This window comes from Leucopleurus acutus, assembly GCF_964270905.1.
Source record: "Leucopleurus acutus genome assembly, chromosome: 20".
In the NCBI taxonomy this organism is placed as follows: Eukaryota; Metazoa; Chordata; class Mammalia; order Artiodactyla; family Delphinidae; genus Leucopleurus; species Leucopleurus acutus.
In genome coordinates this window covers 1,028,550-1,050,637 of record NC_139162.1, presented here as the reverse complement: position 1 = coordinate 1,050,637, position 22,088 = coordinate 1,028,550, and the positions used below count along the sequence as shown (strand labels likewise).

General features: G+C 61.7%; 2 protein-coding genes across 5 annotated transcripts in view; one reads left to right on the top strand and one right to left on the bottom strand.

Moving 5' to 3' along the window:
• Positions 1–110: 110 nt before the first annotated feature.
• On the top strand, positions 111–4,480 carry TRAPPC2L (trafficking protein particle complex subunit 2L). Of its 2 annotated transcripts, none has more exons than XM_082862542.1 (5): positions 111–164; positions 1,826–1,996; positions 3,133–3,228; positions 3,366–3,445; positions 4,273–4,480. In XM_082862542.1, exons 1-5 carry the CDS (start codon positions 132–134, stop codon positions 4,316–4,318), a joined length of 426 nt encoding a protein of 141 aa, XP_082718668.1. In that variant the 5' UTR covers positions 111–131; the 3' UTR covers positions 4,319–4,480. The 2 variants fall into 2 exon arrangements, with proteins under 2 accessions (XP_082718668.1, XP_082718669.1); XM_082862543.1 differs by having other exon boundaries at positions 1,826–1,998; positions 3,141–3,228.
• Positions 4,481–19,521: 15,041 nt separating this feature from the next.
• The window catches only part of CBFA2T3 (CBFA2/RUNX1 partner transcriptional co-repressor 3), a gene marked incomplete at both ends in the record, with an annotated part of 81,182 nt that continues 78,615 nt past the window's right edge, over positions 19,522–22,088 (bottom strand). For all 3 annotated transcript variants that reach the window (XM_082862101.1, XM_082862099.1, XM_082862100.1), the window contains 3 exons: positions 19,522–19,821; positions 21,144–21,334; positions 21,619–21,687. In XM_082862101.1, coding sequence (XP_082718227.1) covers positions 19,522–19,821; positions 21,144–21,334; positions 21,619–21,687 — 560 coding nt within the window. The remainder of the gene's footprint in view (positions 19,822–21,143; positions 21,335–21,618; positions 21,688–22,088) is intronic.

Genomic DNA, 22,088 nt, shown 5'->3' with positions numbered 1-22,088 from the left:
CCGACAGAACGAGAGGCGGGGCGGGGTCAGACCGGCTGAGTGACAGGGATGTGACAGGCGGGTGGGGCGGGGCCTAGCCGGCCGCGTTACCGTCGTCGTCGTCACGTGATGCGGCCTGTCGGGCTCCTAAGATGGCGGTTTGCGTAGCGGTGATCGCCAAGGAGGTGCGTACTCCGCCGGGCAGGCCCGCTCCAGCGTCAGCCTAGCTCTCCGGTTCCCCTCCTTCCCTGCCCCAAGGGCTCCGGAGGGTGGGCCCCGGGGCTTTGCCGAGCGCAGGTGGCCAGGGGCGGGCCCGGCGGAGGCGCCGCCCAGACCTGCACCTGCCGCTGCCGAAGCGTCACGGGCCGGGTCTTCCTCTTCCGTGCGGGCCGCCGCTCCGCCCAGCCCCCCGTCCGCGGGCTCTGTGGTTTCCTGCTCCCGAGTCTAGGCGTCCACTTCTGTCCATCCTGCTCGGCCGCGCGCTCCCAACGGCCAGGCCGTCGACCCCCGGACGAGTGACTGTTCCTCTCCGCTCAGCAGCCACAGGTCAGACCGTTGCACACCTCTGCCTGGAAGCCTCAACAGTGGCTTCTCATTGCCGTAGGATCATGTCCGAATAATCCCCTCCCCGTACCACAGACACGCTCCACTCCAGCTGACGGACTCCCCCGGCAGGCTCTGCTCCCTCACGTCTGGGCCTCTGCACCTGGAACCCCTTCCTCCTTCTCCCCCACCCCTGTCCCCTCCACTGGCCACCGAAGATTTCACTTGCTCTAGAAAGCTCTTTCTGAATCCTGAGATTGGGCTGCGTGGCCATCCACGCGCTCCTACCGCACGGAGCCGTGGTGTCCGCCCCAGCCTTTTGAAGACTAGGCTTCTGCGGCGGTTTTCCCGTGAAGCTCTTGTTACGCTGACTTCCGTCTTATCACTTGCTGCGTTATTTGTTGGTGGGTTTGTGGACTGTCTCCTTCATCTGTCATCTCCATCAGGGTAGGGACAGCGTTGTGTACACTATATCTGTGCAGTGCCAGGCCTGTGGGCGCCTGGGAAGACGCTGTTAACTCCAGGGTTAGGTTGCTCGGAAATGGCCCTGCAGAGATGGAGGTCTGAGACAAGCCTTGACGGGTTTAGAGGGAGCCTGCCAGTGCCTCTGAGACTGCAGGAGCTGGAGTGTTGGGAAACAGCCAGTATGATGGGGTCAGGAGGAGGGCACGTGCTAGGATGGGGCCCTGCTCAGAACGTGAGTGACAGGCTGCGCTCAGACCCAGTTCAGAGGCGTCTTCTCTTTTCTGCCCATCCTACCCATGCCCCTTTGCAGACAGTATGAAAACCTCCTCAGATTAGATTGGGTGCCCTGAAGGCAATGCCCACGGCAATTTGAAGGATTTTTTAAAATTTATTTATTTATTTATTATTTATTTTCGGCTGCGTTGGGTCTTTGTCCTTGGGTCTTTTTTGCTGCGCGCGGGCTTTCTCTAGTTGCAGCGAGCGGGTTGCTTCTCTTGTTGGGGAGCACGGGCTCTAGGCGCATGGGCTCAGTAGTTGTGGCTCGCGGGCTCTAGAGCGCAGGCTCAGTAGTTGTGTTGCACGGGCTTAGTTGCTCTGTGGCATGTGGGATCTTCCCGGACCAGGGCTCGAACCCGTGTCCCCTGCATTGGCACTGCGCCACCAGGGAAGTCCCAGTTTGGAGGATTAAGCAGTGGGTTTTGGGGAATGAGAGCGTATTCCATGGCTAATTGGCACTTGGCCGATCTGCCCTCCTGAGTGCCCCGTGGCCTTGTTTTCCAGGCCAGCGCACATGGGGTGGATCCTTGTCACTTCAGCCGCCGTCATCCTTTTCTTGCAGAATTACCCTCTTTACATACGCAGTGTCCCCACGGAGAACGAGCTCAAGTTTCACTACATGGTGCACACGTCCCTGGACGTGGTGGACGAGAAGATCTCAGCAATGGGGAAGGCCCTGGTGGACCAGAGGGAGCTCTACCTGGGCCTGCTGTACCCCACAGAGGACTACAAGGTGTATCCTCGCACCTGGCAGTGGCTTCGAGTCTGGGGATTCCCTGCAGTCGCAGGGTGCGCTGTAGCATTAGGTCCCCTTGAAAAGCATCTCGTAACATCACTTGAAAAGAAAAAAGATGCGGGCTTTTGGCCAGTGGGGAATTAGAGCAGCTTGAGGACACTTAGGACCTCACACCCTTTTTTCTTTAATTAGGAGGATAATGTGGGAGCAGCCAGGCTTGAATTGCCTTGTGACAGTCCCCACCTGTCCCTTGGGTTTGTGGAGGAACTGGGGACTCTCTGGCTTCATGCCGTCTCAGCGGGGCCACCACCTCCTGAGCAAGGGGTCATTGTTTACGCATCTTTTTTTTTTTTAGTATTTATTTATTTAGGCCGCACAGGGTCTTACTTGCGGGATGTGGGATATTCCTTGCAGCGTGCAGAATCTTTAGTTGCGGCATGTGGACTCTTAGTTGCAGTATGTGGCATCTAGTTCCCCGAGCAGGGATCGAACCCCAGCCCCCTGCATTGGGAGCGTGGAGTCTTAGCCACTGGACCACCAGGGAAGTCCCCACTCATCTCTTTGCCAGGCCCGGCCCCACCAGTCACTGTAAGATCTTGACCAGTCCTTGGGACAAATGGCTCGAAACCTATGGAGTTCAAAGACATTCCCACAAGCAGTAACGAGCTCACCCAGTGTCACTGCCCGGAGCCACTGTTCCGCAAGATGGAGTGGCCTTCAGAGGTATAGGTACCTATAGGATTCGCCTCATTTGTGCAACCTCTGGTCTTGCAGTTACCCCTTCCCAGCTGGGAACTGATGCAGAGAGAAGGCGAGGTGCCCCAGGGTTTGGGCAGGTTGCCCCGGGGCTTGATCACGATAAGGCTTAGCTCCGTGCCCTTTGCTTCTCCAGTAAACACCAGAGCTGTCTAAGGAAGTGTCCAGTCACACCTGCTGCAGTCCTGTGTCCTCCTGGCACTGTGGGAGTGGCCCAGCCTGGGGCACTTGCTGTGATGCAGGTGTCATGCTTCTGCAGAGCAGCTTAGCAGCCGGAGGACATGCACAGATGGCCTTCCTCTCGCAGGCTCTGCACGGTGATGCCGTGCTTAGGGCTGTCACAGAGTCCCCGTGTTAAGAGCGTGTTCCCTAACCAGCTGTGCAGTTACGGCTACGTGACCAACTCCAAGGTGAAGTTTGTCATGGTGGTGGATTCCTCCAACACGGCGCTCAGAGACAACGAGATTCGCAGTGTGAGTGTGGGGGCCGGTGGGTGCGCCTGGCCGCTCGGTTTTCCGTCTTTGTTCAGAAATGCTGAGAAGCCCGAGCGTGGCAGCAGCTGTGTGTACTTGCACGTGTGAATTAAACACGTTGTTGGTTCTTGTTCCAGATGTTCCGGAAGCTGCACAACTCCTACACAGACGTGATGTGTAACCCCTTCTATAACCCGGGGGACCGCATTCAGTCCAGGTGGGCGTGGCGCCTTCTCGGGTAGCCCCCGCCTTGCTGAGAGGCAGCGATTCTGAGAGGCAGGGAGGGAAGGTCTTTTTAAGTGACGGGCACTGTCCGTCTAAGGCAGCCATTCTGAAGAGGCAGAACCCTGTTTTTCCAAACAAACTCTTCCTTGGATCTCCAGGTCAGCAGAAGGGGAGTTGGGGCGCGGGGGCCGCAGAGCTTGTCCATCTGGTCTCCCAGGTCGGCCCAGCAGGTCCTGGGGCGCCTCCCCAGATCCCAGTGAGGGCCCAGGCATGTGGACAGGAGCCTCCGGGAGAAAACGTCCTCCTGTCGCTGCCTGATTTTGTCTTTGACGTTGAACTTAGACGATTAGGACATTAGGTTGCAGGTGTCTTCCAAATAGCCTTCAGGTAAACACAGACCTAACATCTGGATGTCACGATGATGCTTCCCAAAGAAGCATTCACGAGCACGTCCTCCAAACCTGCTCTGGGAATTCCCTGCATCCCAGACACAGTTCCCAAGGGGTTCCTTGTAGCCGGCAGGTGACCCCAGCCAGGGAAGATGACCCCTTCCTCTGGTGCCTTCCCTCAGTGATGACAGTGTGTCTTGGGTCATCCTGGGTGCCCCCCCCCCCCAGCCTGGAGACCCAGCAAGGGCAGCACCGTGGGAAACCGCACAGGAATGAGGTGGGACACTCAGATTCTCACCGCCTGATGTGGCGGCATGCATGTCCTGGCCTCAGCCAGTTTTACTCACCTGGACCTCAGAGACTGACATCTCTGCCAGCCAGGGATGGAGGGCCTGGGTCTGCTTCTCTGATTGTCTGTTTCTGTTTGCAGGGCCTTTGATGGCATGGTGACGTCCATGATGATACAGGTCTGTTGAGGAGAGCTCTGCAGCCCGTGGCTGGAAGGAATCGTTCTGTGCATAACTGTGTTGTTCAGATGTATCTTTATTTCTACTTGTCTCCTCTTGGGTGTCATGGACGTGCCACTGGGGGCAGGGCCTCATGCACGGTGCCTGTTGACTAAAGGTCTTGTGAGATCAGGTTTGGCTTTTTCCTTCTGCGTCAGCAGAAGGTTTAACTAAAGACAGTTTAGGGACTTACCTGGCGGTCCAGTGGTTAGGACTCTGCGCTTCCACTGTAGGGGCCGCAGGTTCAATCCCCGGTCAGGGAACTAAGATCCCGCATGCTGCACGGCATGGCCAAAAAACAAAAGGAAGGAGTTTATGTGGACTTTCCAGGGACAGAGCAGATCAGGGACCAGACAGAGCAGGAGCTGTTGTCCCCACTAGGCACGAAGGGGCAGGGGGAGCCGGGTGGCAGGAGCTCTCAGAGCTTGGAGCCCAGAAGAGGCTGCGAAGGGAGGGGCAGAGGACCCGTGGGCCGGCCGCCCCCTCCAGTGGCTCAGCAGGTGGGCTAATCTGGAGGGGTCGGCCTTCTGTGCCCAGAGCCGGATTAGAGGGGCACGTGGGACGGCCTGCACACCTTCCCCCGGCGGGAGGGCCCTTCCTCCTTCTGGTCTGGCCCGGCCCTGGAAGGCCACCCTCCCGGGACCATGTAACTACAGCGTCTTCATCAGCTGCTGCTGGGCATCGAATAAGCAAAGTGCAAGAGTCCCCGCCTGCCTGTTAGTGCCCTGAGGTTCCTGAGGGCCCAGGGGCCGGGTGGGTGTTGGAGAGGAGCCCCCTTCCCTGCTGACCCCAGGCCCCTGGGCAGGCTGAGGAGAGGCTGATGTCATCAGATTTCCGCCTTCTGCTGCCCCAGAAGCCTGCTCAGTCAAGGTTGATCACAGTTCTAACTGACCACGATTGAGGCCACGGCCCCTTCTGGGATCAGGTGACCCAGGTTCTAGTGCACTTTGTCATTTGGTGACGGCGTCTCTGAAGTGGAAGAGGCCCTCCTGGGCCTGAGCCACCTACACAGTCTGCTCTGTGTGGTCTCAGCGTGGCTGGCTTCCTTGATCAGGCACCCTAAGACACCACGAGCCCCTCCTGCCCCCTCAGTCACTCTGGAGAGGGTCTCTGACCAGGAGGAAGGTAGGAGGGTGGCTCAGACCCACTAGGAACAGGGAGGCTGTGAGCTGTGAGCGTCGTCGGCCCAGGGCTGGAATTGGGATGCACTCTGCTCGTCTTTGGGTTTCCTTCCCTTCCTTTGAGCACAGAAGTAAACAAACAAAAAACAGCTCAGAGTGTGTGTTAAAGACACACGTCCCGGGCTCCCCCCCACCCTGCCTCGCCTGCCACAGGTGGAATTGCAAGACCTAGAAGAGGGCTGAGAAGTGCGACCAGCAGGTGTTGGTCTGATGCAGGCCACCCTCAAACGGGCTTTCTCCCCACCGTCCATCCTCAACTTTCTGGTTGAGCTTTTACTTAGTAACCTCTCCTGCCTGAGTGATGGCTGAGGCAGGGACTACAGGTTGCCAAGGCAACATCCATTCTCCCTTGCTTGCGTACTAACAGAACCCTAGTGTTACTGGGGACAATTGGCTAGAGCTTCCTGCCCGCACAGGGGTAGGTGGTTATGGCGTTTAAGTGGCTGGCGTTGGGAGGCACTTGCAGGAAGGACACTTAAAAGGGGGATTCAGCTGGCAGTACCTTCATCTTTACCCTTCCTCCTTCCTGGAACTTAGATGTGATGGCTGGAGCCCAGGCAGCTATCTTGAGAGCATGCAGGCAACAGTCATCCCCTGAGGATGGAGAGCAGAAAGCTAGAAGGAGGCTGGGTCTTTGCTGGACTACTTATGTTCAGCATTTTTTTAATGAGGAAATGAAACCCCTGTCTTGTTGAAGCCACTGCTGTTTGGGTTTTCTGCAGATGGAGCCAGAGCAACCCATAATGGTTTTACACTCGAGGTTCTTCACGTGCATTGTCAGGTAGCATTCCCATTTTAGGTCTGAGAAAATCAAGGCTTAGACGTAACCTGCCGGCCTTTGCTTTGCCAGCAGAACGGTCAGCTGGCAGTGTCATCCTAACTGTTTGCATCTCTGTACTGTGAGGCTCGCCTCACTGAGGGCCACCTGCCTGCCCATCCTCCCCACAGGGCTGAGCCCCGTCAGATGCAGCCCCTGCTCAGCCCTTGGCTGCTGCTCCAGGTGCCTCTGCTGAAGTTCTGTCCTCCCTCCCCATCAGCATTCCTTCTCCCTTCTTCCCCGGGCCAGACAGCCAAGAGGATCCTGCGTGTCTTGGCTTTCTTTGGGCATAGCTGAGAAAGTGTGGGTCAGAGCCCTGGCCGCCCACATGGGCTGCTTGGGCCTGAAATCCACAGGAAAGGAGGGACTCAAGGGCCCACTCTCCTCGCAGTGGCCACGCAGAAGGGATTAAGAAGATACATCTGAAAAGGGACCAGTTCCTTGGGATAGAAGCCTGTCTGCAGGTCCTTCCACAAAAGCAAAATGCACAATGAATGCATCAAGACCAATGCACATCCTCGCCAAGGAGGAGACTGGCACAAGGTGCGGCGCGGCAGGAGCTGGTGCTCCATAAAGTTCAGCTCCAGGGACTACGTCTGGGAGGCCCCCCTCCCCAGGGACCGCGTCTGGGAGGCCCCCCTCCCCAGGGACCGCGTCTGGGAAGCCTCCCTCTCCTGCAGCCCCCAGCTGCGCACGATCCAGGCCTGGCTCGGCCCTGAGCCACCCAGCAGCCTCGGCAAGGCCCCTGCCACTCAGCCCCTCCTACCCACATTCTCCAGGGGCCAGCGGTGGTGCGTGTGTGTGCGCGCGCGCGTGCACATGAAAACAGAAATCTATTCTCTCACGTTTCTGGAGGCCAGAGTCAGAAATCAAGGTGATGGCAGGGCCGGTTCCTCTGCAGGCTCTGAGGGAGGGTCCTTTCAGCCCCTCCAGCTTCTGACGGCTGCCAGCGACTGCTGGAGTTCCTTGGCTTGCGGACGCATCACTGCAGCCTCTGCCTCTGTCTCCACGTCACGTTCTCCGTGTGCCGGTGTGTCTCGTACCCAGTGTGTGTCACTGGGTTTAGGGCCACCCAGGTGATCCAGGGAGATCTCCAGATCGTTAGCTTAATCACATGTGCAAAAACCCCTTTTCCAAATAAGATCACATCCACAGGTACTGGAGATTAGGATGTGGACATATTTTGGGGGGGATTTCGTTCACCCCACCACAAGGGCTGACCCCAGATCACAAGCGGAGTGTGAACCTGGCCAGATGGACACGCGGATGGAGAGCACAGGCGCGCCCTCCCGAGAAAACACTGGTGCTGGAGAGGGGACACTGGGGACTGGGGACCGTGCACCTGTGGATAGCTTAAGGACCTGATAATCAAAAAAGTACAAGGTGGGCTTCCCTGGTGGCGCAGTGGTTGAGAGTCCGCCTGCCGATGCAGGGGACACGGGTTCGTGCCCCGGTCCGGGAGGATCCCGCATGCCGCGGAGCGGCTGGGCCCATGAGCCATGGCCACTGAGCCCGGGTGTCTGGAGCCTGTGCTCCGCAACGGGAGAGCCCACAACAGTGAGAGGCCCGCGTACCGCAAAAATAAATAAATAATAAATAAATAAATAGTACACGGCAAAGAGGGTTGCTTTAGAAAAGCCCAGGCTGAGATCTGTTAGTGGTTATTTAAGGCCAGGACCGCGCGTGTCTGCAGCTGGGCCCCAGAGCTTCCTTTCCCCGATCGGAACCCGAACGCAGTCAGAGGGCAGAAAGCACGCTGCACCATCAGGGAGGGAGAGAGCGGGGCGTCTGCCACAGGGAGGAGCGCAGGCAGGGCGCCCGTCATGCAAGCCCCTCTGCGTCCCTGTGTGAAGAAGCCCAGGCTTGCGCCAGGTGCCCGGGCGCACCCTCCTGCGGGGCCTCACAGGTGAGGACCCACAAGGCGACGTCTGTGTCACTCGTCACGGGGGAGTGTGTGCCCCGGAGGCCACCAGGCCCGGGTGAGGCGCGGGGGCTGGCGGTGACGCTGTAAACCCCGAAGCTAACGCTTGGCTGCCGGGAGTGAAGGGGGTAGAGCTGGGTCTGGGATCCACAGCCGCGGCCCATCCCCCGCCTTCTCTGCACAGTGTGCACCGAGGAAACAGCGTCCAGGTGAGGCGAACAAAGCGGGGCGGTCTGTTGCCAGGTGCTTTTAAAAAATATTCAAGTTTAATAATTTATGCTTTACCAGTAAGACACACATTTCTACTTTTCTGTAAAAGGCGTTAGTGGAACAGTCCTGAGTATGCCGCCCCGAAGCTGACCCGACGCTGCCTGGGCCTCACCTGCCCGCATCTTTGCCCGGTGCCCCCCAAAGCCCCGACTAGCCCGCGTGCCAGGTCCACCCCGTGCCCTGCTTCGCGACCGGTGGCTTCGGCCGTGGGGTCTGGGCTGTCCTCCCGCCGAGGGAAGGGGGACGGATAGTTATTCTGCGCGGAGTAAATGGTCGCACGAGGAGCACGGCTGTCTACTCCTGACCCAGCGGCAGCCCCACTCTCAAAATCGGGCCCTCCCTTCAATACGGTGAATACCACGGCGAGAATCTTCCGCGCCCCCTGCCCGGAGAGAGGCCGGGGGGCGAGCGGCCTCCAGGGCTCCGCCCACCGGACCCAGCCAGGCCCAACAGAGCCCCGCCCACCGGGCCCCGCTCCAATAGGATCCCGCCCTCCCAGGGCCCGGCCCACCGGTTCCGACCCCGTGGTCTGAAACGGGCCCCGCCCTGGAAATTGCTGTGGGGGAAGGGTCCCCCCCTGGCGCCTGGGTGTCCCCGAAGGCCCCCGCGGTCCGTGGAGCTGATCCCTGGTAAATTGGTTCTTTTGGGCAGCACCTGGAACCAAAGGCCGAGTCCGCCTGAGACCTCTGTTCTCACACCCTCCTCCCCAGCCCAGGGCCAAGACCAGGGCTAAAGCTGCCTCCAGGAAGCCTTCCTGGGTTTCCCTGCTGAAGGCTCACAGGCAGGTGAACACAGGCCCCAGCACCCACCAGGCCCTGGCGGCCCCAGGGCATGGGGCTGCCTGAGGCATCAGATCTTAACCTGTTCCCAGCCCCTGTCAAGCCAACATCTCCCCCTGCAGGGGGGGTCAGGAAGGAAGCCTCCCCAGGGCGTACACCCAGCCAAACCCACTGGGGTCTGAGGTGCCCCCACACCAGCTGGAGGATGTGCCCAAACACCGGACACTGGAGAAGGGTCAGGCTGGTGCGGCTGCCTGCTTTGCCTGTCCCCTCGGGGATTAATGGGTTAACGTAGAGAAGCTCAGAGCAGAGCGCTCCCCCCACCACCCCCCGCCCCCGCAGTGACTGGTGGGGGACACGCACCTTGATGACCCGGCCTCGGAAGACGCTCTTGTCCAGCTCCACAGCGGCCTGGGCCGAGCTCTCGGTGGCAAACTCTATGTATGCATAGCTGGGGCAGGGCAGAGGCAGGTGAGGGCCACCCTCACCCGCGCAGAGGTGTCCCCGCCCCCCGGGCGCCCGGCCCCTCCCCGAAGCCCCAACCGACCCCTTGGGGTGTCCGGAGAACTTGTCACACAGGATGGTGACCCGCTGGATCTCCCCGCAGTGGTTGAAATAGGCCTCCAGCTCCTGGGCTGTGCCCCCGTAGTCCACCTACAGGCATGGACCCTGGTGGGGGGCCTTCTGCAGGGGCCCCCGCCTCCCAGGGTCTCCTGCAGCACGTTTTCTTGGTAGAGAGGGGGTGACTGGGCCCCAGGGTGAGGGTGGTAGCCTAGACCTCTACGCGCCCCCCTGCCGGGGGAGTGGACTGGATATCCAGATGAATGCTCCCCAAGTTTACTGGCCTATGCAAAGGGTGCGTGGCTTTTTCAAGTGGAACTCGTTGCCAATAATCTGCCCACTGGGAGATTTCACGTGGAAATTCCGAATCCCAGCCCACAGTGGGAAATCAGGCCTGACCACAGAGGGTCCACGCTCCCTCATGGGGACAGCCCCCTCATCAGAGCCCCCCCTCCTGCTTCTCGCTTCCAGGCCTATGTGGCTTCTGGGCCTGCTACCCATACTGTCCCTTCCTTTAATCCTCACAGCCAGGAGGCGGCTGCAGAGCCAGTGCTGCTGGGCCGACCCCACCTCGCCCCCCTCCCCCCACTCACATTGCCCACGTAGACGGATCTGTGATCGGCCTCCAGCGCCTCCGTGGGGCTGTCTGTGGAGAGAGGGGCTTCAGGACCAGGGGCTTGGCCTGGCAGGGGCCTCCGGCAGCTGCTAAGGGCAGGCGCCTCAGGCTGGTGGCTCAGTCCTCGCTCCTCGGGGAAGAGGGGCACCCGGGTTCTTGGGGAAGAGCACCCCTTGGGGCCTATGTAGAAGGACCACTGCCAGGCCGGACCTCAGGGACACCCTGGCCTTTCCCCGGGAGCCCACACGTTTCCTGCAGCAGCGCGCAGCTCAACCGCATTTACCCTCGTGCCCGAGGACTTGCGGGCCACAGCCCAGGGAAGGGGTCAGCCTGGCCCTCTGGCTCCTACCCGTCTCGGGGCTCTGCAGCTGCCCGGCCAGCAGGGCCCTGGCGTCTTCCTCTTCCCCCTCTGGGCCCTGCTCCCCGGGCGGCTCCGGTCGCTGGGCCTGCTCCATGGCCCACAGCTTCAGTCTGATGGCTTCCAGCTCCTGCCAGCACACGGCCCAGGCTGAGCCCGGAGGCGGGACAGCCCCCAGGCTCCGCTGGAGGGAGGGCAGAGGGGAAGGGGGCCTGACCCTGCCTGTTCTCAGGGTCATGCTGGGGGCTCCCTGGGTGGGGGGAAAAGGGAAGACCACACGGACTCGGGCCTGGAGAGAAGCCCCTGTAATCCACCCCCAACACACAAAGTCCCCTTCAGGCCGGAGAGGCCACCCTGCCCCTTCCAGCCCGTGCACAGGTGGGCGTCCCTACACCCTCTTCCAGGCGTGGGGACAGTGGCCCTCTTGGCCCTCTCACCCCTGGGGTCAGAGCTGCAGCCGTCCGTCCCCCTGCCCCCATGCACAGCGTTCCCCAGGTTCCCGAGATCCCGGCCGGCCTCCACCAGGCGCTCGGCGCCGCTGTTACCTGGTCAGCTAACGGGCACTCGGCCAGGTCCCCCCTCTCCAGGACAGACAGCAAGAAGCCTGCGTCTTCCTCGCGCTCTTCCGCTTCCCCCGTCTCCTCCTCCTCCGTGTCTCCAGCCCCCGGGCCCAGAGGGCTCTTCTCGGCCTGGCTCCAGGCCCCCCAGCCCTGGGCCTCGGGGTCTGAAGAAGCCCTCCTCAGCCAGGCCTCAGTGGGTGGCGGGAAGAGAGCGCGGCTGAGGAAGGGCCACATGGCGGATGGGGCAGGAGGGCCGGCAGAGCCTGCACGCTCGCCTCCACGCTGCCTGCCGCACCTGCCTGCGCCCTCCCGGGCTTTAAGCCCTCCCCCAGGCCAGGTGTTCCCACTAGAGGCCTCAGAGGCCTCCCGGCTGCGCCAAGCCTCCACCCTGGCTTCCGGGCCCTGAGGGGTCAGAGGCCGGACCCCCGCCCCGGTGCCCTTCTTCCTCACTGGCCGGCCCCTCTGGGACACTCCAGGTGGAGAGGGTGCAGCTGCGGCACAGCCGGGAGGGCCTCCTGGCGACAGCTCGGCCTCACCCGCCACGATGCAGGAGCCAGGAAGCTAAGCGGTCGCAGGTCCCCCCACCTCGCTGTGTCACGCCTCCAGTGGCCGGCCACGGTTAGGATGACGCGGGGGGGGGAAGCAAGTTACCTGAGTGTGCAGAGCACGGGTGGGGCACAGGGGGTCAGAGCAGACTTCCTGGAGGAGGTGGCATTTGAGCCGGCCTTCAAGGGTTGGGTCAGGCAGAGCCGGGTGAGCGTGGCCTGGGCGGAGGAAACAGCTTGAACAAAGGTCTGGGGGTAGGGGGTAGGGGAGTGCCACGAGGTCAGCGGCTTCTCGGGCCGGGCCAGGGCAGGGTCCTGGGCCAGAAGGAGTGACATCCCTCCTCCTGACCTCTCCTGGATTCCCTGCGGTCCCTCCCCTCCCCACCCCAATTCTGGGCCAGCTCTTAGGTGGGAACCACATAACGAAGCCGGGTCCCTGCCCGGGCCGCAGGGCACGATGATGAATTCTGTGCAGGTCAGGCCTGGATACTGGGGGCCTCAAGGCAGTCTGTCAAGTCCCGCCCCATTCCTCTCTCTCCCCCAGGGCAGCTGCAGGCCTGTGTCCCTGGGTGCCCTGCTATCCTCCGTCTGTCCTCCCTAGCAGCTGCTCTGGCCTCTTCTCCCCCTGGCGTCGTCTTGGGGGAGCTCCTGCCATGCCTTTTCCATCCTGCTGACGTGTTTATGGGGGGCCCTTCTGGGCGCGTGTGCCCACCCAGCCCACATCCCACCCTCCAGACCATTGCTGGTAGGGTCTCTTCCCTGGGAATGTGGAGTTGGGGGAGGGGAGAGTTGCAGCCTGTGAACGAACCCTGGGGGCCGCGGATGGGGGGACGAGGCGTGCGCCCTGGAGGGAAGTGGGGGCCGCCGTGGCTGCCTTTCTCCTCCCGGCTCTGTTCTTACCTCCGTGGAGGCTGAACCCCCCTGGGCCCTGCAGGGAAAGGAGCCGGCCTGAGTTGGCTGTAAGCCTGCAGGCCTGGCCTCCCAGCTCCCGGCCCTCCTTGCCTGCAACACCCCCTTCCCCCTACCCCCCACCCCCGGCTGCACATGGCTTCATGCACTTGCATGTGTGAGGCTCCAGGGGGCACTATTCTCACTGTGCTGCTGCTTCCAGGAAGCCTTCCCGATTGCTCCATCTCCCTCTTGTGGCCACGGTGCCCGGGCCTCACCCTCTGTCTGACCTGTGTAAGTTACACGTCCCCAGGTCCTTCCCGGATGGCCAGAGTGCCTCAAGGGCAGCACTGAGGACAGGGCCCCAGCCCAAGGCTGGCTGGATGAGGACAGAAGTGCGGCTGCCGCGGGTCTTTCTCCCATGGTTCGGGGCAGTCAGGCCCCCTCTCCTGTGGGCCGAGACCCCACGGAGGGCCCCTCGCCCAGGCCCTTCCCTCTACCTCCAGGTGGGAGGCGGGACACCAGGGAGGCTGCGTCCAAGCCAAGGGCCGGCTGGACTCGGGCCCGGCCCGGCCAGCCTCCGTCTGAGCTCAGACCTCTGCAATGGAAAATCGCTGTCATCCCCTCTGTGCCGGGACTGCTGACACACCAGGCCCGGCTGGGGCGCCGGCCAGTTGCCTGGCGTGCGGACAGGCTTGCCCCCATGCTGGCCTTTCCAGTGACGCCTTTCAAAATACACCATGTTCCAGGCTGGGCCCGAGTATTAATAACACCTCTTTCCTCCCAGGGGCCACCCGTGAGCCCAGAGCCCTAGCCCTGCACACCCACTAGGGGTGGGACCTGCCCTGTGAGCCGGGACACCACGTCTGGGACACCCTGGCTCCTCAGGGTCTTGTGGGAGGTGCCCACATGGCCACAGGCAGGGGCGGCTCGAGCCCTTGAAGCCACGAGCGTGTCATCTGGGGTCCGAGGTCGTCCCGACCACCTCGAGGACACAACCTTCGAGAGTTCACCCCACTTGGCCGGAACTCAGGAGGCAGAGGTCATCCGCCACGTCCCGCTCACGCCCCGACCCTGCACTACACGTTCGTCCACCCCCGTGGCGTGGTGCACCCCCTCTTGTCCCTCCTGCCTGTCACCGAGAAAGCCCCCCAACACAAATCTGGTGAATCAGTGTGTGAAACGGGCTTAGGCGGAGTCGCCGGGGACCCAAGGAGAGGCGGAGCCCGTGATGGTGAACGGCGGCTTTATTCCATGACACAGAACCCACGCGGCCGCGAACAGAGAGATGGGGGGACACGGGAGGGCGGCCACCAGGACCCTGCCTGGCACCGAGGAACGTGACCCAGCACTCTCGGTCCAACCCCTCTGGGGGAATTAAAAAATAAAATCACATGAAGAGGAAGTGGACAGTCAATCCATTGCCCACGAGGCTGCCCGAGCCCCTCGGCCCACGGAGGCTGGCCTGGCTAGGCCCCCCTTGTCCTTCATTCTAACGTTTAAAGCCAGGCTCCCCTTGAGTCCCGACGTCGAGTTACTGCTCTAAGGGGTCTCTGGGGAGGCACCCCAGGGTCTGGCTGAATTGAAGCAAAAGCAACGGGAAGCAGGCAGATTCCAGAGTTTTCTGGAACGCCGGGGACTGTGCAGGTGGCTGCCCAGACAGCCGGCTCCCCGGGCCTCACCTGTGCACCGTGTCCAGGCTCGCTGCAACCTCTTCTTCCTCCTCTCCTGCCAGCAGGAGGTGATCCCGCGGGGGGCGCTGGAAGAGCCCCGTAGGTCGCGGGAGCCCGCAGGCAGGTGTGGGGCTGAGGGGCCCAGGGAGAGCCGGGGCTGGGAGAGTGTGCTGCACCTCTAGGGCCACAGGGACACCCACCCCACGACCCCTGGATGGAAGACGGGCATAGGGGTGAGGCAGAGCCGGGCATGAGCCCCCGGGAGCAGGGGCTCCAGGAGTACTGGTGTCTTAGGGAGGCCAGCACGGGGCTCTGTCTTGCCCCTCCCTTCCTGGGGACACCTCCAGGCAGTGACCCCTGGTGACAAGGAGAGGAGTGAGTGGCGCCAAACCGCAATGTCTGGGACTTGCCAGGGAATGTGCGCTCCCCGACTGGTGGTCCCGGTCACAGGGCCCCTGAGCAGCTGTGCGGGCCACCTCTAGCGCCTCTCCTGGCCCATGGCCACCACACTTGCTACGCGGGCCCAGACTGGCCAGAGCTGTTGCTGGGACATTGGTCCAATCTGCCCACGTCTGCAGCAGAACCTTATCTGTCCCGGGAGCAGGCCTGGACCAATGGGAGGGGCACTGGGAGGGGGTGGCCAAGGCCACAGGGGACCCGAAGCACCCCCACGGCTTCGGATCACTGAGGGAGTTGGTGATGCTACACTGGGTTCTGGCTGGGGATGGACTGAGGCGTGGTTGTGTGGATTAGATGGGAGACACATGTGTGGTGTGCAGACAGGTGGATGGTGAAAGGATGAACGGGGGACCAAGTGATAGCTGCGATAGAGTAATGGATGGATGGGTGGATGGATGGGTGGATGGATAGATGGACAGATGGGTGGGTGGGTGGATGGATGAGTGACTGGATGGATGAATGGATGGAATGGGTGTATGGGTGAATGGCCAGAGAGATGACAGGATTGGTCAGAAGGGTGAACTGATAAGAAAAGAATCAATAAGTAATTGTAGGTAGGCTGAAGGGACGGGCAGAATCATGGCCAGACAGACACGCTGCAGTGAGCCGGGGCAGGCAAGGTGGGCGGCGCCAGGGACTGGACTTTGGTGTCATTTTGAGGATGTATTTGGAGAAACTGGCAAATAGGAGGACGTTAGGGCCTGTCCCGATCCCTCTCCACGGTGTCACTGGGATGAAACCGGAAGCAGCGCTCCCTCCCACCCGTGTCCCTCCGCCACTGAACCTCTCGGGCCCTGAGGAGCAGCCCCACGGGGCGGCCCCTTCCCGGGAGGCAGGCTCCTCGTGCACTACGGCCCTTACCCTCCTGGCCCCAAGGCTCTCTCCAGCTCTCCTCTCTTCCCTGGTAGCACCCAAGGCTTTCCTTTGGTCCTGGGGACGGGAACCCTCGTGATGCTGACGGGGTCTGGGGTGTGCCAGCCTGTCCACACGGGGAATGGTAGGCTCTGGTCTTTGTCAAGAGAACACCCCCCAGACGCCACCCCCTGGGGACAATGACACGTCCTAAGAGAAAGAGAGGAGGGGGTGGGAAAGGTCCAAGGGTCACACGTCAGGGCGCTTTCCACCGGGGGTGAGGGGACCCCGGCGCCAGCACCTGCTGTCCCAGCCTGGGCATCCTCCCTGACTCGGCCCTGTGGGCCGGGAGCTCCGGCCGCCGCCCGCCTCACTCTGCCCTCCTGCGGCGCTTGGCCTCAGAACAGGGTAATGCTGCCGTTTGGGTTTGACTTGTGGGGAGGGAGGGTCTGCCAGCAGCCGCATCGCACTGAGCTCTGGGCTCACCAGCGGGTCCGATCTCGGCCCCTGGGGAAGAGACCCTCACGCGCACACCGACGGCCCACGAGCTCGGGAGGCAGCAGGGCAGGCCGGCCTCTGAGCTGGACCCCCTTCTGTCCAGACGCCCTCTTTGCATAAGGAAGGCAGGGCGAACACAGACCACCAGCAACTCCAGCTCCGGCCGCCCCACCACTCCCTGACCAGAGCTACTCATTGGGAGTTTGCCTTCTCTGTGAGCACTTTGGCCAAACAGGGCCTGCGCACAGCGACCAACAGACATGCTGGCTCCCAAAGCACGGAAGAGGCCCTGGACGGAAGGAGCCGCCTGCTTGGTGTGGCCCAGCCCACACCCGGCATCCACTGACACGTCGCCCCCGGGGACACCCCCTCCCGCCCCCTCTGGGCCTCAGCCTCCTCGCTGCCAGCCCCGCCCACCTGGCTGCCACCCTCTGACCCTGCGGACCCTCTCTGCTGGCAGGGGCTACGTCTGTCGGCCTCTGGCCGGCCCCTCGTGCCAGGCTTCTGTAGCCCTGGCCAGAGGAAGGTCTTGGTATATGAGATACAGGTATGGGGGTCACACAGGGAAGATAGCCTTTCCTAGCTGGCTTGAGGCGACCTCTTCCCAACAGCTGGGGTGGAAGGGGCCGTCCCCACCTCGGACCCTCAGCCTGTGGTCCGGCCCTGCAGGCTGGTCTGGCCCGATGCCACCAGCTGGCCAGCCCTAGCGCGCCTGCCTGAAATCAAAGGGGACCCTGCGAGGGGAAGAGGAACAGAGGCCGGCAAAGCACACCCGCGGGGCTGCAGGTGAGGGGCTCCTCCCAGCCAGGACTCACCCGCAGTCCTGACATCAGGGCCTCAGACCTCCACACCCACACCCCAGCGCGCCCAGGGCGCCACCCCCCACCGGCACAACCTCGTGGGAACGGAGTCCGAGGGGAGAGGCGGGGCTACGTCACAGCACGTGCACAACCGCCCTTCTGACAGGTTCAAGTCTCGCGAGAGAGAAAGCAAACTGGAAACATGACGGGTGGGCGCCCGCTGCCTCACGAGAGCCGAATCCCACCTGGCCCCTGGTCTTCTGAAACCCACAGAAGCGAGCCTCTGAGAGGCGGGTGGCCCTGCAGCCCCAGGCGGCCCGGGAGCTTTCTGGAGGGTGAGATAGGTCTAGCTCGATGGTCAGAGTTAGGGCTCCTGCCAGGTGGGGTTCGGATGGGACCTGGTCTGTGTACCGATGGAATCCTTCCTGGCAATACTCAAAGGGTGAATTCTTACAACTCTGAAAAGTAACAGCGATCAACAAACCCATTGCTCCCCGTAGGACCGCAGTTCGGCTTTCTTTGAAAACCTAGTTCCTGAACCTTACATACTTCCATGGTTTCTCTTTTTTTTTTTATTTGGCAAATATCTCTTCTTTATTATCATCATCATGAATATCATCATTTGGACCTCTGCAAGGACTATATACATTCACATTATCGCAGACTATTGACCTCTTCCTCTCGGTGGGGCCCCTGGGCACCCGGTTTCAGTAGCTGGTCACTATTGCACTCCAGTCCAGGGAACTCCTTACAGCCATGCAAGAAAACACAGATCGGAGACCGTGTTTGCTGTCTGTTCTCCCACTGGGTACAGATCAGAATTTCCTTATTCTTTTATTTCCTCCTTGAGATCGCTGGGGGATTTGAGTGTGGTGGGGGGACAGGGCTAGGCTTGGCGGGGGGATTTCGGAGAGAACATCCCCTGAGGAACAGCTAGACAAAAATGCAGGGTTATATACAGCTGATCAAGTCTCCAGAAGGTGCGGGGAGGGCGGATTGCTTTCCTTTGTCGTTTTTTTCCTTTTTCTGCAGAAGTGTGGAGCTGCAGGAGACACAGGGGCTGGGACGGAAAGACGAGGTGGGCGGGAGGCTTCTCGGAGCGGGCAGCAGAGGTAGAGGATGACAACGAGAAGCAACAGTTGAAGGCGCAGTTGCTGTCTCCTCGCGCTTTGAAACGCAGTCAAGAATCAACCCAAAAGATTGTCACAGTTTCGTCTCAGAATTATGTTCTCTCTGGGAAGGACACGTGAGCACTTCTTTTTCACCAATGGAAAGAATGAAATGTGACGGAAATTCACAGATGGAGTGAGGACAGACGAGGTACCCTCCCTGCGCGTGTGCAGACGCACGCTGGGCGTGCCCCGGGTGCACACGCAGACGGGCACGCACGCGTGGGTGCCGAGGGCCGAGCTGCCCACCCCACCCGGCCCCGGCGGAGGTGCTGCTGTCGAGTTGAAAAGAAAGAAGTCGCTTCTTGTCGGACAAAACACTTCAAACCCCAACATCCCAACCCCCCCGAACAGAATCAAAGCAAAAGACCGACATCTGAACAAGCCCAGGCGTAGAGTAAGACAGTGAAATAAATACTTTGGCAGCGACAAAAAAATTGTGGATTTGGACTTGTCGTGTTTGCTTTTTGGATTTCCTTTGGAGCAGAGGTGTGTCCGGCGTCCTTGGCTGGCTAGCTGGCAAGGTAGTTTACAGGTATGCTTCCTTCACCTTTTTTTAAAAAAACTTTTTGGATTTCTACTTAAAGCCAAACAGTTTGACATTAAAGGGAAAAAAAAAAACCCTGAAAGCAAAAATTACTTCTTGAGTCTGAAATTGACATCTTTCTAACCGTCCTCGCTGCACCGGCCACACGCCCCGGGGGGTGGTTTCCGGGACACAGCGGCTCAGCTCTCCGGCTACAAAAGAACAGTTTTCTTTTTCCCTTTTGAATCAGGAAGGGGGAAAACAAACCCCACAGTTTTCTTTGTCCATTTCTGAGTAGCTCTTTTGCCAAACAGCCCCCCAAAGTTCTTCAATGAAAATATAAGCCACCAAACAATTAGATTTCTTCTTTGAAGAGAAAGTGTGTGAAAGTCATAAAGAGAAAAATGAGAGAGAGAAAGAGAGAAAGAGGGAGAGGCGGGTGTGGACGAGCCGGTCACCTCCGGCCGGCGTCCGTCCGGCTGCCTAAAGCTCGTCGGTGGTTTCTCAGGATGCACGAGAGGTTGAGGCGTGATCGTCAGGTAGCTGGGAAGTTGCATTGATGCAGTCCTGTTGGTTCTGTGTTTTCTTTTGGAGAGAAGCAGTAGCAGCAGTGACTCCCAAGGTCGGCTCCCAGGTCTGGGCGCGCGTCTAGCGGGCCGGGTGGGGCCGGGTGGGTCGATGGGCACCGGGTCCGGGCGGGTCAGCGGGGCGCGGCGTCCAGCGGGCCGGGCGGGCCGGGGGAGCCAGGGCGGGAGGGCCCCGTGGAGCCCGCCTCGCTGGGGCTGGCGGCGGCCGGGGGCAGGCCGGGGCCCAGGCCTGGGGTGGCGTCGGGCTGTCCGGGCACTGGCTCAGCCGCTGCGGCCGAGGGGCCCTGCAGGCTCTGGCCGCACACGTGATGATGCTTCTCCCAGTCCTTGTGCTGGCAGAAGGAGCCGCAGTAGCGGGCCGCGTTGCAGCCGCTGCACGTCTCGCTGGCCTTGCGCCCGCAGTTCCAGCAGCTCTGGATGTGAGGGGGCACGGTCAGAGGTGGCCCGGGCCGGCCCCCCAGGTCCCCAGAGTACCCTTCCTGGCTGCGGACCAGGGAAGCACACACTCCAAACACACCTGCTCAGACCCAGCCATGACATCACCGGGCAACAAGAGAAAAGCCCCAGCTTGCGATGACCCTCTGCAGACTCGGCCCCTCAGCTGGGCCGTTTGGGGGGACGGGCTCCCACAACTCCAGCCCACCCCAGACAGGTTCACGGTGGGCCACAGCCCCCTCCCTCTCTTCCAGGAAGCCCTCCTGGCCTCGCCAGGGCCCCGATACCAGAATGTGGCAGCCCTGCCCTGGCAGAGTCAAGAGGTGGGCTGCGCAGCCACAGCTGCTGAGGTCCCGTCCTTCCCCTACCACTGGGCCTCTGATCCTTTCTTCTGTAACAAGCGACGACCCCAGCTGCCCACATGAGCAGAAGGTGGGCAGGGATTCCAGCGAAAGGCCGGAGGCAGCAGCCCAGGCTGTGGGACGGGGAAGTTAAACCACCCTGGGAGAGAGGCCCAAGCGCCCACTTAGCCCCCAAAGCCTCCTGCTGGCCACACTCTGCAGGCATGCCCCCCGCCCCACCCTTGCTGCTCCCCAGATTCCTGCCGGCTCACTCCCTCAAGGACTGCTCGGACGGACGGTACCGCTAGCGGGCTTCCCTGACACCCACCGTCCTCCCTACGCACATCCACAGCCTGAAGTGCCACAGGATGTCCTTCTGTGTCCCTGCTCCCCTTGCCCCCTCGGGGCCAGCTCAGCACAGACGGCTCCAGGGGCCTTTGGACAGTCCCAGGACCCCTGGAGAGCCTCTTCCTCCTCCTGGCCTCTCTGCCGCCCAAGCGCTTCTCAGACAAGGAGAGAACGCTGTGGACGGACAGCCCCAGGACCCCTGGAGAGCCTCTCCCTCCTCCTGGCCTCTCTGCCGCCCAAGCGCTTCTCAGACAAGGAGAGAACGCAGTGGACGCGCAGGTACCAACACGGTGACTCACGCCCCACTGCTCGCCTCTGCTCTCACAGCTTAGAGGGAGCCTTGGTGTCTGCCAGCCTGGGTTCAAATAACGGCCCCACCACCTCCTAGGGAGTGACCTGGGGTGAGCCATCTACCCTCTGGAGCCCTCAGTGTCCACATCTGTACAATGGGGACACCCACAGGACCTGCCTCACCAGGCCGTGTGGGGTCAAGGGGCCCCGGGGCTGCCCAAGGTCACGTGGCTGGGAAGCACGTGACCGGGAGGCGGTAGAGCGGGGTTCTGGCCCCGGACTGGGTGTGTGGGGGGGGCAGGGAGGGCGGGCGGCCCTACCTCGCTGGAGTCCTCCTGCTGGTTGACCACAGTGAGGGCGTCCTCGGAGGCCTGCCGCCGCGCCTCGGCCAGGGCCCGCTCCATCTTGGCTCGCTCCATGCTGATGAGCTCGTGGGCCTTGCGCTCGGCGTCCAACACGGCTTTCTGCAGCTCCGACATCGCCTGCCGCTTCACCTCGTTCACTGCTTCCTCTGCAAAGGACGCCCCCGGCTGGTCGGCACCTGGACCGGCCCAGGAGGGTCTCCCCTGCCCACAGCCCCGGGGGTGCGAATGATCGCGGGGGAAACCTGCAAAGCCAGCCCTCTACTGCAGTGTAGAGGACCGTCCCCTGGAGGGCGGGGACCGGGCCCACACCCACATTCTGAGTCAACAGGCCCGGGCGCGCCCGCAGGGACCCCCACGCAGACGCAGACTCAGTCGCAGATGCAGACGGGGAGGGCGACAGGGTCTGGGGTCCCGGGCCACCCCCACTCACCAGCCTTTCTCCAGATCTCCTCGGGCACGTAGCTGGACAGGGTCCGAGGCACGGACTCCCGGTGGACATCTGAAACACAGGAAGGCCGGCATCACACACAGGACGGGGCCCACCCGACTGGGCCATGGGGGCAGGGTGTGTGATCTTGGGGCCCCAAGGTACCCACGGTGGAAACCCTGTTATCAGTTGCTGGGCGGGGGGAGCAGGGTGATGTCAGGAAGGGAGACCCTCGGGAGCCGATGGGCTTTGGATTCGGCTGGGAGCTGGGCCGAGCCTGGCCCCTCTGCGTCTCCACGGCCATCATGCAGGGGCCTCCCAGCGCCGGGCCCCTGGCCTATCGGAGCCGAGAGCTGGGCCTCCCGGCGGCCCAGGCAGCCCCTCTTTCCCAGGTTACACGGTGTTGGGTGCTCTTTCACTGCAGGGCTGTGTGAGGGCGCTGCCGTGGCGAGTGGTGGCCCCGGCCCCGGTGC

Coding starts and splice junctions, on each gene's coding strand:
- TRAPPC2L (XM_082862542.1), top strand. CDS start 132: ATGGCGGTTTGCGTAGCGGTGATCGCCAAGGAG. Junction 1,997..3,132: donor ACCCCACAGAGGACTACAAG/GTGTATCCTCGC, acceptor TTCCCTAACCAG/CTGTGCAGTTACGGCTACGT. Junction 3,229..3,365: donor GAGACAACGAGATTCGCAGT/GTGAGTGTGGGG, acceptor TTCTTGTTCCAG/ATGTTCCGGAAGCTGCACAA.